The sequence below is a fragment of the Labeo rohita genome, chromosome 7 (genome assembly GCF_022985175.1).
Source record: "Labeo rohita strain BAU-BD-2019 chromosome 7, IGBB_LRoh.1.0, whole genome shotgun sequence".
Classification (NCBI taxonomy): Eukaryota; Metazoa; Chordata; class Actinopteri; order Cypriniformes; family Cyprinidae; genus Labeo; species Labeo rohita.
In genome coordinates this window covers 38,276,845-38,294,166 of record NC_066875.1, presented here as the reverse complement: position 1 = coordinate 38,294,166, position 17,322 = coordinate 38,276,845, and the positions used below count along the sequence as shown (strand labels likewise).

General features: G+C 38.7%; 1 protein-coding gene across 1 annotated transcript in view; it reads left to right on the top strand.

Moving 5' to 3' along the window:
• Positions 1 to 17,322, top strand: part of dnah2 (dynein, axonemal, heavy chain 2) — a 179,045-nt gene that overhangs the window by 30,169 nt on the left and 131,554 nt on the right. Inside the window, exons 10-16 of the mRNA XM_051115409.1 lie at positions 169 to 256; positions 785 to 987; positions 3,378 to 3,507; positions 4,187 to 4,369; positions 8,450 to 8,664; positions 9,188 to 9,334; positions 11,184 to 11,340. Of these exons, the coding sequence (XP_050971366.1) occupies positions 169 to 256; positions 785 to 987; positions 3,378 to 3,507; positions 4,187 to 4,369; positions 8,450 to 8,664; positions 9,188 to 9,334; positions 11,184 to 11,340 (1,123 nt within the window). The remainder of the gene's footprint in view (positions 1 to 168; positions 257 to 784; positions 988 to 3,377; positions 3,508 to 4,186; positions 4,370 to 8,449; positions 8,665 to 9,187; positions 9,335 to 11,183; positions 11,341 to 17,322) is intronic.

Genomic DNA, 17,322 nt, shown 5'->3' with positions numbered 1-17,322 from the left:
GTGAAATGTGAAAACCTTTAGCAAGGGAGTTGTGACACAGCAGACTTCTCAATTTTTCTCTGCTTTCCCTTACGGCCCTGTTCTGTAGAAGCCAAAATGAGGATGAAGATGAATGATCTTCACCCTTTATATTTTTCTTAAACTTGTTTTTTTCTTCTCTCTTTTTAGATATTCATCCCAGGGTTGGTCGCTTGACCAGATTACCATATTTGCTCTGGTGGATTCCTTTGTGCAGAGATGCAAAGATCTAATAGAGGTGAGCAAACGCTACAAAATGATGCAAACAAACTGTACACTTCCCAAACGCATGCAGAATTTTTACACCCTACTTTCTCAAGCACACATTTTGAGAGTATCCTCTCAGATTTCTCAATAATTCACATCTCTGTGTCGTTATTGCTTTCATTTCTCGTATTTCCCAGGACTCCTGTCCTTGCTGAGATCTGTTTTTTATATCACTTGTCATTTTTATATTTGTTCATGCACATTTTTTTGCTGTGTGCTCCTACTAGTTCCTCATACTATTGACACTTTCTATGGATAGGGCTTGAAAACCCTTTTCTCTTTCAACAAATGGTCAATAAGAGGAGATGCTTAGCCTTCAGAAACTGTTGTATATCAACCGTAGGAGGTCAAACTGAATTTTATGAGCTATTTTGTTTCATTCTTTTTTTCTCGCAAGAAATGTTTTCAGACTGTTGGACTTTTTATAAAATAAAAAAATTTGCGCAAAAGTTGCATATTTGCGCAAGTTTCTTTCCCTAACACATTCTCTTTTTTTCAGGTGTGTGAGTATCAGCAGCAGTTTGCTCGCTGGGAAGAGGGTGAGCGAGTGCCGTTGCCATGCTTTGCAGGACGTCAGGGGTCAGAGGTCACTCAGAGACTGCTGTACATAGAGGCGACCTTTGACAACAGCCTGCAGGTCCTGCGCTCTGTTAAGGACATCCTGGATGTCAGAAATCCCTCTTGGCATGAGGACTACAGCAGGTGCAGTGTGTTTGTAAATTGATCAGGGCACAGAGAAAATATGAGGTGCTCTGAAATAGCTGGCTTTGATTGTTAGATGAGCTACAGCCTGTCCATATGGCCAACACGATGTCTACACTAGAAGCGACCAGTGTGTTGCATTTGCTGGAAGCTGTGCTTCACCTCTAAATGTTCAATAACCAGATACCACTCAGCTGTGAGCTTTAGGTTAGACTTCATCAAGATTAAATGCACTCCATTAATAATAAAAGCCTACTTACATTTTTAACAAATGAGGTATAAAAATAAATCCTGAGCAGTTTTTAGAGTAGCAAATAATTTCATAATGTTATTTAATATATGTGATGCGATCTGGGAAAACCCGTCGGATGTTGCGCTGGGACATTTTGAGGAAATTCGGAAAATAGGTTGAATGTCAGTTTTTTGTCAAAATAAGGTTTTCAATAAATTATTATTCTATAACGTCTTGTCTATCATCTCTGAAAATATCTTGGTAAAGTTCACTTGTTTAGTGCAGAAAAATAATGATTTATTGCAGGAAGCAGAAATAATTTTCTCTTATGTTAAGAATGCGCGGCTTAGACGAGCATTTGGCATTAACAATTATATAAGTTGTATTATTTTTATATAATTCTTCTTCCTCGGCTGGGATCGCTTACAACCGCATTTGGGATCATTTGAAGCCGCATTTAAACTGCCATTTGGAAGTTCAAAATTCGGGGCACCATGCCAGTCCATTATATGGAGAAAAATGCTGAAATATTTTCCTCAAAAAACATAATTTCTTTACGACTGAAGAAAGAAAGACATGAACATCTTGGATGACAAGGGGGTGAGTACATTATGTGTGAATCTTTGTTTTGGAAGTGGACTTCTCCTTTTCGATAGCCGTAACTTTTGTTACGTTCAGGCTTTGGACAAAATAAAAACAGGGCTTGAACTCAGCTTTCATATGGAATCAAAACCTAAACAAGGTGAAATTTCACAATGTGTTATGTTTTCCTAGATCGCATCACATATAAGTAAAAATATCTAAATTTAAGTAATATTAAATTACCATTTAAAAGTTTGAAAGAAGTCTTTTGCTCACCTAGGCTGCATTATTTGAAATTGTGAAATATTATGTAAAAATGAAAAATAACCCCTTTCCTTTTAAATATATTTTAAAATGTAATTTATTCCTGTAATGGCTAAAATGAATTTTCAGTAGACATTACTCCAGTCTTCAGTGTTACGTGATCCAAAATCATTCTAATATGCTGATTTGATGCTCAAGTAATATGTGTTATTAGTATAGCAATGTTGAAAACAGTTATGCTGCTTAAAACGTCTGTGGAAACCATGATACATTTTTTTCAGGATTCTTAATAAATTGAAAGTCCAAAAGAACAGCATTTATTTAAAAAATATAAAAATATATATTTCTTAATTTCTTAAAAAAAAAAATGTAAAAAAAAATGAACTCAGATTCATTATATTGAAATATATATAAAATGGATCTTTATATGGGTAGGAAAAACAAGCTTCAGTTGCTGTGTTTTTTGTAAAATGAAGGTGCCACATCTGGCTCTTGCATTGTAGATGGCTCCATTGACTATAATGGGAGCGATCTAGTTTTGTTGTGTAGTGACACGCAAAACGCGTCAAATTGTGTGTCTGTCTTTCTGCCAGCCTGTCTATGAGGCAGTCGGTCCTTCTGGTTCTCATGTATATTTATAAATGTTTGTCATTCTCGGCTGCTTATTGGCCTACTGGCCTTTTGGGAATTTCCATACGTCTCGTATTAGCATATCTTCATAAATATGCATATAATGACCCGCATATTCGGATCATATAGATATTTTTCATGAATATTCTGCCTAAATGTATGTGCAGTAGGGAGAAGATCACTTTGCGTTGCCTTTGCGTCTGAGCCCAGCATGCCCCTATTGTCATTCACAACTGTTTGTGACAGCAGGCAGTTTGGCTGCTTATCTGAATACCATCATGACCGTCTGTGTGACGGAACCTGGGCTGCCCATCAGCCTCCAGAGACCATTATCCCTCATATCCCCGCCCCAGGCACCGACGGACCTTGGGAAAGGGAGCAGTGCGCGAGCGAGAATGTGCGTCTGATGGCCATGATGGATTGGGGCCGAGGCGGGTCATAGGGTTAGAATGTTGTTGCCAAGACAAACAGCTGTGCTTGTGTCTGGGGCAGGTGTTTCATAGTGTCTCAGCATATTGAGAGCACCCAAATCAATACCAGCCACCATTTATGGCTGAGTGTGTGTGTGCTGGACTCTGCCTTTGAATAGAGGGCACTGATTGTGTTTGGAACATGCTGTACAGCTCTGCCCAGTTCTTTGTTGTTTTGTGCCTCTTGTTTATCCGCGTGTGTGTGTTTTTAGGTTCCGTGCTAAAGTGAAAGATCTGGAGGTGATGATGCAGAATTTGATCACTTCGACCTTCGAGACTGTGAACTGTGTGGAGGAAGGAGTACAGCTGCTTGACGTGTTTCAGCACCTGTCTGGACGAGAGGTCTTTCTCACACACACTTAGCCTTCAATTCTCACACACTTTATCACCTCCTTTAAAACCTTGCACACTGTCAGACTGCTACTCTTCTTAGCAAATACAGTGAATACAAATGACTCAGGCAGAACAGACCACACACAGACTTCTGATGTCACTTCCTTTTTACTCTCATTTACTCAGGAGGTCAGTAGCAGGACCTCACACACACATATAAGCCCACTGCTGTCTCACCTGTGTCACTTGTCTCTTCGGTTGTTGTCATTAAGATGTGTTTACCTCGTTAATCACCTTCATCTCTCGTGGCTTTTGCTTTCCCCTTCAGTCAGTTTTTTTTTTCCCCTTCTCCCTTTTCGATTTCAAATTTCAAAGTGCAGCTTCAGCTAGAATGATTTTTATGCATTATAACTGAATATTAAGTCAAAAACTAAAAGGTGCCAATGCCATTAGAAGTGAAAAACTAAAATATAAAATGTTAATGTAATATAAAAAAATGTATAAAATAAAATAATTTAGAAAAGAAGGCACTGGCAAATATTATAAAGAAAAGCTGTAAATTGTTAGGTTGTGATTTCTAAGAGGATGTATTCGCATGAAGAAATAAGCTAAAAGACGCTGTGTATTACAGTAATTGTACCACAATTTGCCACATTACCTGAGTGTTTCTCTTTTATACCTTTCTCAGGCTATCAAGCGGACTATTGACAGAAAGACAGTGGATGTATACGCTCTGCTCAGTGCTGAGCTGTGTGATATCAATTTGGTGATGTGCAGGCTGTCATCTCTCACTCCTGCTCAGATGCCTCGACATGCAGGACAGGCGCATTGGACCCGAGCACTCCGATCACGGATAGAAAGACCCATGGAGGTGAGATTCTATGTTTGAGTTAAGGCTGGAATATACTACACGGCTTTTAAAACACAAGGCATTATACATTTACCGACTTTGTAAATAGTGACAGAGGAAAACTGGCCATCATACACTACACGACTGAGGATCACACACTAGCAGACATCCAGCAGTTGTTCTGATCACAACAAACTTGCTAGGAGATGCATGACAAATGAACACATTATGTGATCTAAAATTGGCTGAAAATGAGTCTGTGACCATCACACACTATGTGATTTTCTATGGAATCTGTCAGCTCAAATCTGCAGATTGGCTCTGACTTTCAGTAACTAGCGTCAACTTCTCCAGACTGGCAGAAAATCGGGGCAAAAATCATGTAGTGTATTCCAGGTTTTAGAAAGCAGTGAAGAGAGGTTAAAGGAGAAGTTCACGTCCAGAACAAAAATTTAGAGATAATTTATTCACCCCCTTGTCATCGAAGATGTTCATGTCTTTCTTTCTTCAGTCGTAAAGAAATTATGTTTCTTGACGAAACATTTCAGGAATGTTCTCCATATAATGGACTTCTGTGGTGCCCGTGAATTTGAACTTCAAAAATGCAGTTGAAATGTAGCTTCAAAGGCCTCTAAATAATCCCAGCTGAGGAAGAAGGGATCAGCTGTTTTCTAAAACAGATTACAATTTATATGCTTTTTAACGTTAAATGCTCGTCTTGTCTAGCTCTGTGATGTGCATGCGTAGTCTGTGTACTCCGATCAATACAGTTAGGGCATGTTGAGAAATTCCCATCTCATTTTCACCTCCAACTTCTGCGTATCGCAGAGCTATCCGTTAATCACCATTGAAGTCCACTATATGGAGAAAAATCCTGGGGTGTTTTCCTCAAAAAATACATTTCTTTTCAACTGAAGAAAGAAGGACATGAATATCTTGGATGACATTGTGGTGAGTAAATTATCAGAAAATTTTAATTCTGGAAATGGAGTAATCTTTTAAAGGAGAAGTCCACTTCCAAAACAAAAATTCACATATAATGTGAGCAAGGCAAGATGAGCTTTTGAGATTAAAAAGTATTTAAATTGTTTTTTTTATTAATGAAAATAACCGATTGTTTCGCAAGACCCTTCTTCCTCCGCTGGGATCGTTTACAACTGCATTAGGGATCGTTTGAAGCCGCATTTAAACTGCCTTTTGGAAGTTCAAAATAGGGGCACCATCAGTCCATTATATGGAGAAAAATGCAAAAAATGTTTTCCTCAAAAAACATAATTTCTTTACAACCGAAGAAAGAAAGACATGAACATCTTGGATGACAAGGGGGTGCATACATTACATGTGAATCTTTGTTTTGGAAGTGGACTTCTCCTTTAAGTAAAGACAGTTGATTCATGTGTGCTTTTTGAACTGAGGCAATACAGTGATTTGTCATGACACATTTAAGAGCCACAAAACGGTATATATTGTTTGAATTTTATAAATAAAAAAATAACAAAAATTGAAAGTTGAGACTTAGTGTCATACCAGATGTGACCTGCTCTGTCTTGTCTGTTGGCATGTTGTCAGTTTCCTCTTTGCTCTGCAATGTATTTTTCACTGCGTGAGAACATGATGTGTAGTGTGACAGTGCCATGGCTTGTCAGAGATAGCAACAGTAACTAAAGGCCGGGTTTTTTGCGAAGGGTCAGTTTAAAATTCTGTATTTCAAGCAACTGTCAAGACTGATTAATCAGATTCACTAACAAATGCATCTCATAAGCTGTTTTTTTTAAGAGTTGAAACTACTTACAAATAAATCTTAAACTTAAAACTCATCAGTCTAAAACAGGAATAGGCAATGTCGGTCCTGGAGTGCCGCTGTCCTGCAGAGTTTAGCTCCAACTCTAATCAAACACTAATCAAAGTCTTCAGGATCACTAAGGCTACAGCCAGGTGAGGGTTTTTTTTTTCAGGGTTGGAGCTGAACTCTGCAGGACATCGGCACTCAAGGATGACTCAATGACTTTCATTTTGTTTGTATTTGACTTAAAGGGATAGTTCACCCAAAAATGAAAATTTGATGTTTATCTGCTTACCCTAAGGGCATTCAAGATGTAGGTGACTTTGTTTCTTCAGTAGAACAGAAACTAAGATTTTTAATTCAAACCGTTGCAGTCTGTCAGTCATATAATGGCAGTCAATAGGATCCATGGCTTTGAGAGTCAAGAAAACATACACAGGCAAAGCCAAATTAAACCCTGCGGCTTGTGACGATACAGTGAGGATGTTAAGACACGAAACAATCGGTCTGTGCAAGAAACTGAACAGTATTTATAGCATTTTTTCCTCTGATCCACCGCAATGTCCAATGGTCCTGAGCACGTTCACAACAGTGTCAGCTTGCTCTGGCATAGTAGATGTATGCGTGGAAGCGATCTGTTGTGTGTATACGTCACTCATTGTTAACACAGTGCAGAGATTGTGGGTACGACTGCTACTCAAAATGGTAATTACTAGTGCTTATCCTGATTGTTGCAACCAATTAAAAACGAAAAGATAACGTTTGCTTGCACAAACTCATCTGGGAATGTTGACTTTTCACCGGCTCGCAACTTTTGAGCCTGATCGACTGAAGTTATGGTTGTATATGCCAGAGCACGTTGACACGTCATGTGCCAGCTGTTGTGAACGTGCTCAGGACAGTTGGACACTGCGGTGGATCAGAGGAAAAAAAATGATGTAAATACTGTTCACTTTCTTGCACAGACCGATTGTTTTGTGTCTTAACACCTCAATGTATCGTCACGAGCCACAGGGTTTAATGTGGTTTTGTCTGTGTATGTTTTCTTGACTCTCAAAGCCATGGATTCCATTGACTGCCTTTATATGACTGACAGACTGCAATGGTTTTAAAAATCATCATTTTTTGTTCTACTGAAGAAACAAAGTCACCTACATCTTGGATCCCTTTAAAACAAACCAAACACTTGTTTTGTAAGAGCAGTGTAATCGGATATATGGTGTAATGTACAGTAGTTAGGTTTAATTATTTTGTGCTTTCTCAAAGACACCAAATAAATGGAATTGTTGACTCAGAAACAGAAAAGTTTCCCTTTCATAATAAAAATGTCAAACATACTAACTTCAAACAGACGTGACTTTGTCCACACCACAAGCTCTGATGTGAAAATGCCCACAGTCAAATCAAAACATCACAGCTGCCTGAAAGATGCACCAACTGGATGTGCGTCAGGAGACCACAGTGTGACTAATCAGTCCAGTCCCAGCATGCACTAGGCCGTACCCTTTTTTCTTTATTGGGTTTTATGGACAAATGAATCTAACCCAAAACCTCCATCATGGTAAATTTGGAAGGTGTCACAGGATAGCTTAACTTCACTGATGAGCTCTTCCCTGTGCTGAGCTCAGAGCCTTGTGTCAGAGGCCAATGAGGGGCCCCAGCAGAGGCCCTGGAGCCCAGCCAGGATCCAGCCACACAGGCCCTAATGCTATTAAAGCCAGCTGTGCCGCCACAAACTCGCTCTCTCATTCTTTTTGTCACTTTCCATTTCACTCACCCTTCCTCTCTATTTTTCGCTCTTGTTTTCTCTTATTTTCACTTCTCATCTTTCTTTCTGTCTTCAGTTTGCTTACAAAGTGCATTATCTTCTCCATTGTGTTTAAATTCATTTTCCGCTTTCTTTAAGAAGGCAATTAAGAGCAGACATAAGCTTTAATTGGACACAGATATGATTATATTTCATTTCCCCACAACTGATCCCAAAAAGGCCCACAAAGAAACAAAAGGGAGACAAAAACCAGAGCTTAATGATGGTCTGATTAGACATTGCAGAATGTTTACATAGTTGCTGCATAGCCTGAGACATTCCCAACATGAGTTTATCCTTCATTTGTTTTTTATGTTTACCCTTGGTTTGTTTAGCTTAGCTGTGCTCTGACGGTTGTTTTGATTGTTTGTGACCTTGCATGTGTGAGTCGGTAAGATTTCAAGACGTTGTTTGTTTGTAAGTGATGAGATGTGTGTTCACAGGAGGCTCTGCGTTCTCTCTGAGCTCTTCCCATCTGTTTATATGTGTCTTTTGCACATGTGTTGTCTAGGTTCTCCGGCGCGCTCATTTCTTGCCACACGTCAGCAGTGCAGAGGAAGTGCATGTGAATTATGCTAAGCTGTGTCAGACTCTGGATGAAAGGGTGAGGAGGATCTTCACAGACTGGAGTCAGAGTCTGAACAGAGAGTGTCTCAGCAGTCTCAACCAGCCACTCATGATCCGCTGTAAAGGGAAGACAGGCCTGCTGGACATCAACTTTAACAAGTATGTGATTACGCAAACACACATGCGTACAGGCCCTCCAGTACCTCTGTGCACACTGTGATTGTCAGTATAATTAGACGTGCCTATGTTACTGACCAGGGATGTTTTTGTCTGGTTCAGTATTCAGTGTGCTGCACAGTATAAAAAATATATTTGTTTTCATAAGTTTCTGTTGAAAAATCATTGCTTTAGCTTTAAAAGAGACGACAGAGTATAAATATCATAGACATCTGCATCTCACTTTTTTTCTGCTGAGGGACATAAATAATATTAAATAGTAATTTTAATCCACTTGACCGCAGTGGATAAAATCCTACGCTACATTGAATATTCTCTTAGACTTCAGGTTGAATATGTTTCGAATGCTGTTAATTATAGTTCTTATAGGTATTTGTGGTTGTGCTGATATTAAATCTTTCATGCTCTGTAGTCATTACTGGAGATTTTCTGTACATGCTGAATATTCTAGTATGAGCACAAATACACAGACTTTCTGAATGTATAACTGAGTTTATGTGTTCAGGAACCTGTTGAAGATGTTTAATGAGATTCATTACTGGGACCGGCTGCTCTTTGAGATCCCTCACTATGCCACAGAGGTGTATCAGCGCAGAGAGGAACTCCACAACCTGAGAGAGAATGTCCTTCTAGTTGTTAGGGACTATAACAGGTCAGTATGGCTGACAGAAACTTTCTCTGTTACACACACACACATGCAGGAAAACTTGTCAGGACCTCTCATACATGTTTATTCTTCTTAATTCTGCAAATACCAAGTTTTTTATTTTATTTTATTTTTATCTATTTAGATATATTTAGTGTTTATTGCTAGGAAATAACACAGTCTAAGAGATTCGGCATTTAAGTTGTATTTGCAAACATTTGCAAAATCATTAAAACAGCTCATAGAATTTTGTTTGACCTTTGACCTCCTGTATTTGATATGTAACATTCTATGATGGTTAAGCACTTCCTTTCACTGTGTTTTAAAAGCAAAATTTTGTATGTGAAGTGGCACATCCTAACCATATGCCTCGCAGACACTTTTGTACATTTTAATTTTATGTATATTCTATTCTTTTATATTTTATGTCTGTATTAAAGGAAAAGTTCACTTCCGGAACAAAAGTTTAAAAGTGTAAAAAATGTAAAAACATTTCAGGAATGTTCTCCATATAGTGGACTTCTATGGTGCCCTCAAGTTTGAACATCCAAAATGCAGTTTAAATGCAGCTTTAAAGGGCTCTAAACAATCCCAGCTGAGAAATATATATCTTATGGGTCGGTACTTCTGTAGCAATGTAGGATGACTTTGAAAATGGGATAGGAATTTTTCGACATACTCTAACTGTATTGACCCGGATTACACAGAGTACGCATGCACATCGCAGAGCTAGACAAGACAAGCATTTGAGGTTAAAAAGTATAAAAATTATCATTTTTCTTAGAACATAACCAATCGTTTTGATAGAAAAGACCCTTCTTCCTCGGCTTGGATCGTTTAGAGCTCTATGAAGCTGCGTTTTGGAAGTACAAACTTGTGAGCACCATAGAAGTCCACTATATGGAGAACATTCCTGAAATGTTTTCCTCAAGAAACATAATTTCTTTACAACTGAAGAAAGAAAGACATGAACAACTTCGATGACAAGGGAGTGAGTAAATTATATGTAAATTTTTGTTCTGGAAGTAAACTTCTCCTTTAAGTTTATAAAACTTTTATATTTTTTATATTAAGAACTGATCTAAAATGTTGGATGAAATATATATTTCTAAGAAAATGCACTGTAATTTGCTTTTCATAAGTGCAGAAAAACAAGTGCACTTTCACACATGGATGCATGCTTACCAGTCGCATGCATATTTAAATGCCGTACTTGTCAGGTAACTTCACATCTTTAATATACATTGCTATTACTCTTCACCTCTTCAGCCTACACACACTTACACTTCAGTACAAACTGAGTATTTACATTCCATCTGCCTCAATATACACATCTCCATTCAAGACTTTAGCACATCCAATCTAGAGAAAAGCACTTGAATTAAACACACACACACACACACATACACACTTCCACTGAACAAAACAATTCACACTTATGTCCCTCATTCTGTAGTGAATAATAACCTCCTCCTCTCTCACATAAACGTGTACGCACACACACGCGAGCGCACACGCTCTTCAGACTGGAGGACTCATTGTAACTCTCAGAGGGACAGAGTGAGTCATCTCTGTCAGTATTGTTACCACATTTAATGCATTCTACACATGCCAGCTGGAAACAAACACTTAAACCCAACACAAGCTAAACAGGCCACTTGCCCCAAATGGCAAAGCACATCCACTAAGACTTGTTAATCCATTTTTACCACCCTCTTGTTCTGTTATTCTTTTAAAATGGCCTTGCTTGTTTTTGAAAAATGCTGTGAAAGAAACTTGTTAATGCCTGAAAGACTTAACCTGAAAATGAAAACATTAAACTTACCCTTATATTTTTGTGTTCACTCTCAATTAGAATCATTAAGGCTCTAAATGCAGATGAGCTGGGTCTCTTTTCTGAGAGAATTCGGTTCTTGGATAGGAAAATCCAGCCAGGGCTGTCAAAACTGCACTGGTCCACAAAAGGAACATCAAGCGTCTTTATCAATGACTGCAGAGTGCACGCCAACAAGGTCAGTAGTTTCTGACACACACACAAATATACACAACAGAATACTGTGCCCAAACAGATGGTAGAGTGAAAAGCTTGTGTTCCTCAGGCAGACGGAAATTTTCTGGATTTGCTCTGATCATAGCAGTATGAATTTCAATGCTGGTCCGGTGCATTGCCACCAGAAAAATATAGGTGGTGAAGCTGGTCAGCCAGCATGGTCTGTCTGGTAAAGCTGATGGACGGCTAGCTAGGCATGAAGCCCGGTGTGGACACCAGCCTAGTTTCTTCAGCAGAGAAACCTCCCGAGTCCAAAAATTGCAGAGAATTATAGACATCTAGTTTCAAGGCATCCCAGAAATGCTGGATTTGCTTGGCAGATGAATACGCGGGTCCTTAAAAAGTCTTAAAATGTCTTAAATTCAGATTCGATGGGTCTTAAATATTTTGGGTCACATTTCCGCTAAAATATCTTCTTGTCAGACGGACCTAATGACCGTTTGCAATCATTGGACAGACCAAAGAACCCCACTGGTAGTTACTGTTTCAACAGACAGACTCACAGTTAACAGAATACAGGTCGAACTACCTTTTTTCTGTATATAATGTTCTCAGTAATAATAATAATAAATATAGGTCGAGCTACAGCTAGCTGACCACCAGCCTTCTAGCTAGTTTAAACTGTTTTCGACTTTTTTTACAACGTAAAAATAAAAATAAAAAATTACCAGCAAAGCATCGGAACGCAAGAATGATTCTTCTGATTTTAATACATTTAACGTAACAGCGATTGATGATGGATAGTGTATTTTTTAGAACTCAGAAGAAACACTGAGGTAAAAATTCAAAATGTGTAGTTTATTTATAACATAATATAGTTAAGTAACATACCAAGAGAGCTATTTTGCTGAATATTCTCACGATTGCAAATGTTATGTTGATTTTAGTTCAATAAAAGTGTAGATAGTCAAGTAGTTATTAACCCTCTGGGGTCTGAGGGTGTTTTGACATGCCCTGACATTTGTACCAAAAATCTGTGATACTTTTGTAGGGATATTTTGTGTGGAATATTGTCTGCTGATGTGAAAAGTTTACTGTATATCATTTAAAAGACAGCAACATGTAATTGCTCACTTGCTGTTAAGAAATCCTGTTTTCACTGAGACCCAACCAATCAATAATATTATATTTCTTTGTATTTATTATTATTTCCTTTATCAATGATCAATTGTATTTAATAGCCCTATTCTACTATGCGAAGTTTCACCCTTGTCCTACAGGTTTTATTTCAGTTATTAGTGGCACACTGTTTTTTGTGAGTACCACAGGGCTCTGGTGAGTGGGCTTTAAGATGTGGTATGAGCTTTGAGCTTTGTAGCAGACAGCAAATGCTGCACTAGAATTAGTGGTCAGATAACTGGCAGGTGTTTTTATTAAACAAGACCAGGAAGGCCAAATATAGGCTTGCTATTTAATAGCTTATAAAGCAGACATCTACAGTGAATGAAAGATGTTTGCAACTTTCACTCTGAGCGTAGACAAAAACATGTTTGGAGTTCAGTTGTAGTTATTTTTAAGGGGTTTGGACTTTTCTCATATGTTTGGAGTTAGACCAACACTTTAGGTTTTGGACTGTGAGAAGAAGGACTGGCTTTGACGAGTAAATAAAACAGTTGGCTGGTGTTTTATTAGGAAGACATCCAAAAGGAAATATGAAGAACAAAATCAACTATATAAATCCCATTTTTATAGGAATAACAATAGTGCCACTAGGGTCTGTAAGATTTTCTTTTTATGTTTTTGAAAGAAGACTCATCGAGGCATTTAATTAAACAATAATACAGTCAAATTCAATGCAGAATAATTTTTGCAAACAATTTAAAGTCCCCATGCAATACAAATGTACGTTTTTTGGCTTTTAGTATGAATATGTTAGCCTTAAGGTTATCTGTAAGCTAGTGTGCCCCAAAACCATGACAAAATTCTTATTTAGAAGATATAAGCATTCAAAACGTACAGTCTTTAACTTCCGCCAATATGGATCATCACCCTGCACTTCAGCTTCTCGTCAAACTTTCTGTCCAGTCAAATGCTCTCTAGAATCTTCCTCAGAATATTCTTCCTAGAATATTCCTCAAATTGTAAAACTCATGTATTAAATAAATTCAATGCACACAGACTGAAGTAGTCTAAGTCTTTGTTTCTTTTAATTGTGATGATTTTGGCTCACATTTAACAAAAACCCACCAATTCACTATCTCAACATATTAGAATATGGTGACATGCCAATTAGCTAATCAACTCAAAACACCTGCAAAGGTTTCCTGAGCCTTCAAAATGGTCTCTCAGTTTGGACTGCTGATCTGACAGTTGTCCAGAAGACAATCATTGACACCCTTCATAAAGAGATTGTAAGCCACAAACATTCATTGCCAAAGAAGCTGGCTGTTCACAGAGTGCTGTATCTAAGCATGTTAACAAAGTTGAGTGGAAGGAAAAGTGCCCGGTTGCATAAAGGACCTTAAGTTTTTCCCTTAAGTATGAAACTTAAGGCATGATTTCCCCTTACCTAAGGGGATGATTTAAGGGTGTTGCATTTAATCCCTTAAACACTTCCCTTACTAAAGGGAAACCGTTAAGTGTTTTACGACAGCGATTCAAGGTTTGCCGTTAAAAAAATCTATTGTTGCTATGGACACGTTATTTTGTAATGCAGATAGTGGTGTAAGTTTTCACAGAAAACAGTATAACACGGATAAGGAGAACAAAATATAAACCAAATATAAACGAGAAGGACCAAGCGAGACGGAAACTCAAACTGATAATTCACTCAAAACGAAAAATTCTGAAAAATCATTTTATTGAGTTTCCGAGGCGATGTGAACATTATGAAGCGTATGTTTCATTCATACTCGAAGCCGGAGGGCGCTCTTGCGCTGAAAGTCCAATCCGGACTCATAGAAGTGTTATGATGGAATACAGCAGTAATCGCTGCAGCTAAACTGAAACGTAAACACAATAAACACACGATTGCGACAATATACGGTTTATGTGTGTTTTTTAAGTTATCTCCAGGTAATACGTAGGAAAATACAGGAATAAAATATCGAATATGAATTTGTTCTCGTGTGTGACGGACTCTTGTTTGAGGTATTATGTGTGAATGTAATTTAATCAATGGTTGTATGTGAATAAATGCCTAAATTAATCTGTTTAACATATAAAGAGGACGATCGTGGATTGAATCAGCGCGCTGTTTAACACTTAAGGTGACATTTTCCATACCTTATGTTATACTTAGGGAAATGACAGCTAAGGGGCTTTATGCAACACTTAAAGGGGTTTAAGGGATACTTAATAGAAATTCTAAGGGTCTATGACGTTTCAACTAAACAAACCCTTAAGTGACATTTAAGGGATATTTTATGCAACGCCCTTAAGTGTAAGGGAAACATAAGGGCGATCTTAAGGGAAAATTACACTTAAGGTGCTTTATGCAACTGGGCAAAGGTGTGTAAGAAAAAGATGCACAACCAACTAAGAGAACCGCAGCCTTAAGAGGCTTGTCAAGCAAAATCAATTAAAGAATTTGGATGAACTTCACAAGGAATGGACTGAGGCTGGGGTCAAGGCATCAAGAGCCACCACTCACAGATGTGTCAAGGAACTTGGCTACAGTTGTCGTATTCCTCTTGTTAAGCCACTCCTGAACCACAGACAACGTCAGAGGCGTGTTACCCGGGCTAAAGAGAAGAAGAAATGGATTTTTTAGATGAAAGCAAGTTTTGTATTTCATTTGGAAACCAAGGTCCTAGAGTCTGGAGGACGGGTGGAGAAGCTCATCGCCCAAGTTGCTTGAAGTCCAGTGTTAAGTTTCCACAGTCTGTGATGATTTGGGGTGCCATGTCATCTGCTGGTGTTGGTCCATTGTGTTTTTTGAAAAACAAAGTCACTGCACCCGTTTACCAAGAAATTTTAGAGCACTTCATGCTTCCTTCTGCTGACCAGCTTTTTAAAGATGCTGATTTCATTTTCCAGCAGGATTGGCACCTGCCCACACTGCCAAAAGCACCAAAAGTTGGTTAAATGACCATGGTGTTGGTGTGCTTGACTGGCCAGCAAACTCACCAGACCTGAAACCCATAGAGAATCTATTGTCAAGAGGAAAATGAGAAACAAAAGACCAAAAAACGGGACTGTAACGGGACTCATCAGAAGCGTGATAGATCCAGGTTGCGAGCCTTATTGAACACAACGTAGTCAGACAGGCAGGGTCGATCTCCAAACAAACAGTGATATCCAAGGCAAAACAATAGCATAATCCAGAAAACAGGCAGAAGGTCAAAATACCAGTGAGCAGTCCAAAGTAACAAATAAACAAGGCAATGAAACAAGGCAAAAACTAGGACTAAGAAACAAAACAATAACCATGGAACAAGGCAATGAAAACAGGGAAAACGCTTGGTAGAGTCCACACAGGCAAAACAATACTTCACAACTTCCTGTTTGGCATTGCCCTCCTTATATGGCTGCCAAACAGGAAGTAACCATAGAAGCAGCAGAGGGAGTGGTAACAGTCAGTCCATGGGTAAGGGCTCCCTCTGCTGGCGTGGCATTACACACAGACTGATTACCTCCATGCCATGCCGAATTGAGGCAGTAATTAAAGCAAAAGGAGCCCCTACCAAGTATTGAGTACATTTACAGTAAATGAACATACTTTCCAGAAGGCCAACAATTCACTAAAATGTTTTATTGGTCTTATGAAGTATTCTAATTTGTTGAGATAGTGAATTGGTAGGTTTTTGTTAAATGTGAGCCAAAATCATCACAATTAAAAGAACCAAAGACTTAAACTACTTCAGTCTGTGTGCACTGAATTTATTTAATACACGAGTTTCACAATGAGTTGAATTACTGAAATAAATGAACTTTTCCACGACATTCTAATTTACTGAGAAAATAATGCAATATGGATGAGATTGTGGCTGTCAAATACAACTTTACCCAGCTCAGCGGCTCTGACCCAAGCTGTGATATAAACAAAACGCTATTGGCTATTTAAAAAAGGGGGCGGGACTGCTGGATATGTCCCATCCTGTCTTCCTGTTTCAGTTGAAATTACATGAACAAATAGAATAACGCTGTGTGTTTCACAGAACTTCAGTGGACCTTTGAGTGTTTACTGTCACTTTTAATCAGTTCAGTGCATCTTTGCTGAATAAAAGTATTCAGTTCTTTTCTTTCTTTTTGAGTGGTAGTGTATTTTTCAATAAGATCTAGTGTAGAATACATCTTCATGGCAGGTAAGAAATATTTATGGCTAGTAAATTTCCTCAAGTCACTCACTATTGGCAGGTGTAGCAAAAAAAGTTAATTTTGTACCCTAGCTATGGTTATTCGAGAACAGAAGGCTTTGCTCTTGTTTTGTTCCGATACAGCCGTGTCCTTTTTGCTGGCCGATATTGCTTTTGTAATGCAAGAATAAGGCAGCAGGCTTTACTGAGAATGGAGGTGCGACTCAGTGGAGAGCAATTGTGAAATCTATTCACTTCCTCTGCTGGCTGTCCATCACTCCTACATTGTACAAGGCAATATGATATTAAAGCACTGGCAGTGCCCTTTAGCCATGTGGTAAAGACACACACACACACACACATACACATACACAAAGGCGTGCAAGCAGAATGCCCCATCTACTTTAATAAAGGCCACACAGGCATCTCTCAGTATAAACAGCCCCAGCGTTCACAATAAAAGGCAGCCAGCCTCGTTCATGCCGCCACTGTGCCTGGTTCTCTCTCTCACTTGCTGGAGAGAGCTGGGAGGGAGAGATCAGGTTCACGTCAGAGTCAATGTCAGACATCCTTCGAGCCCAAAACAGAGCTGGCAAGAGCTTCAGTGGTAATGGAGAAGTGTGGAGAACACGACACATCTGAGCTTACACACACCCACACACACTTAGAAATGCAAGTATACATTCTACACACTCGTGCACATAGAG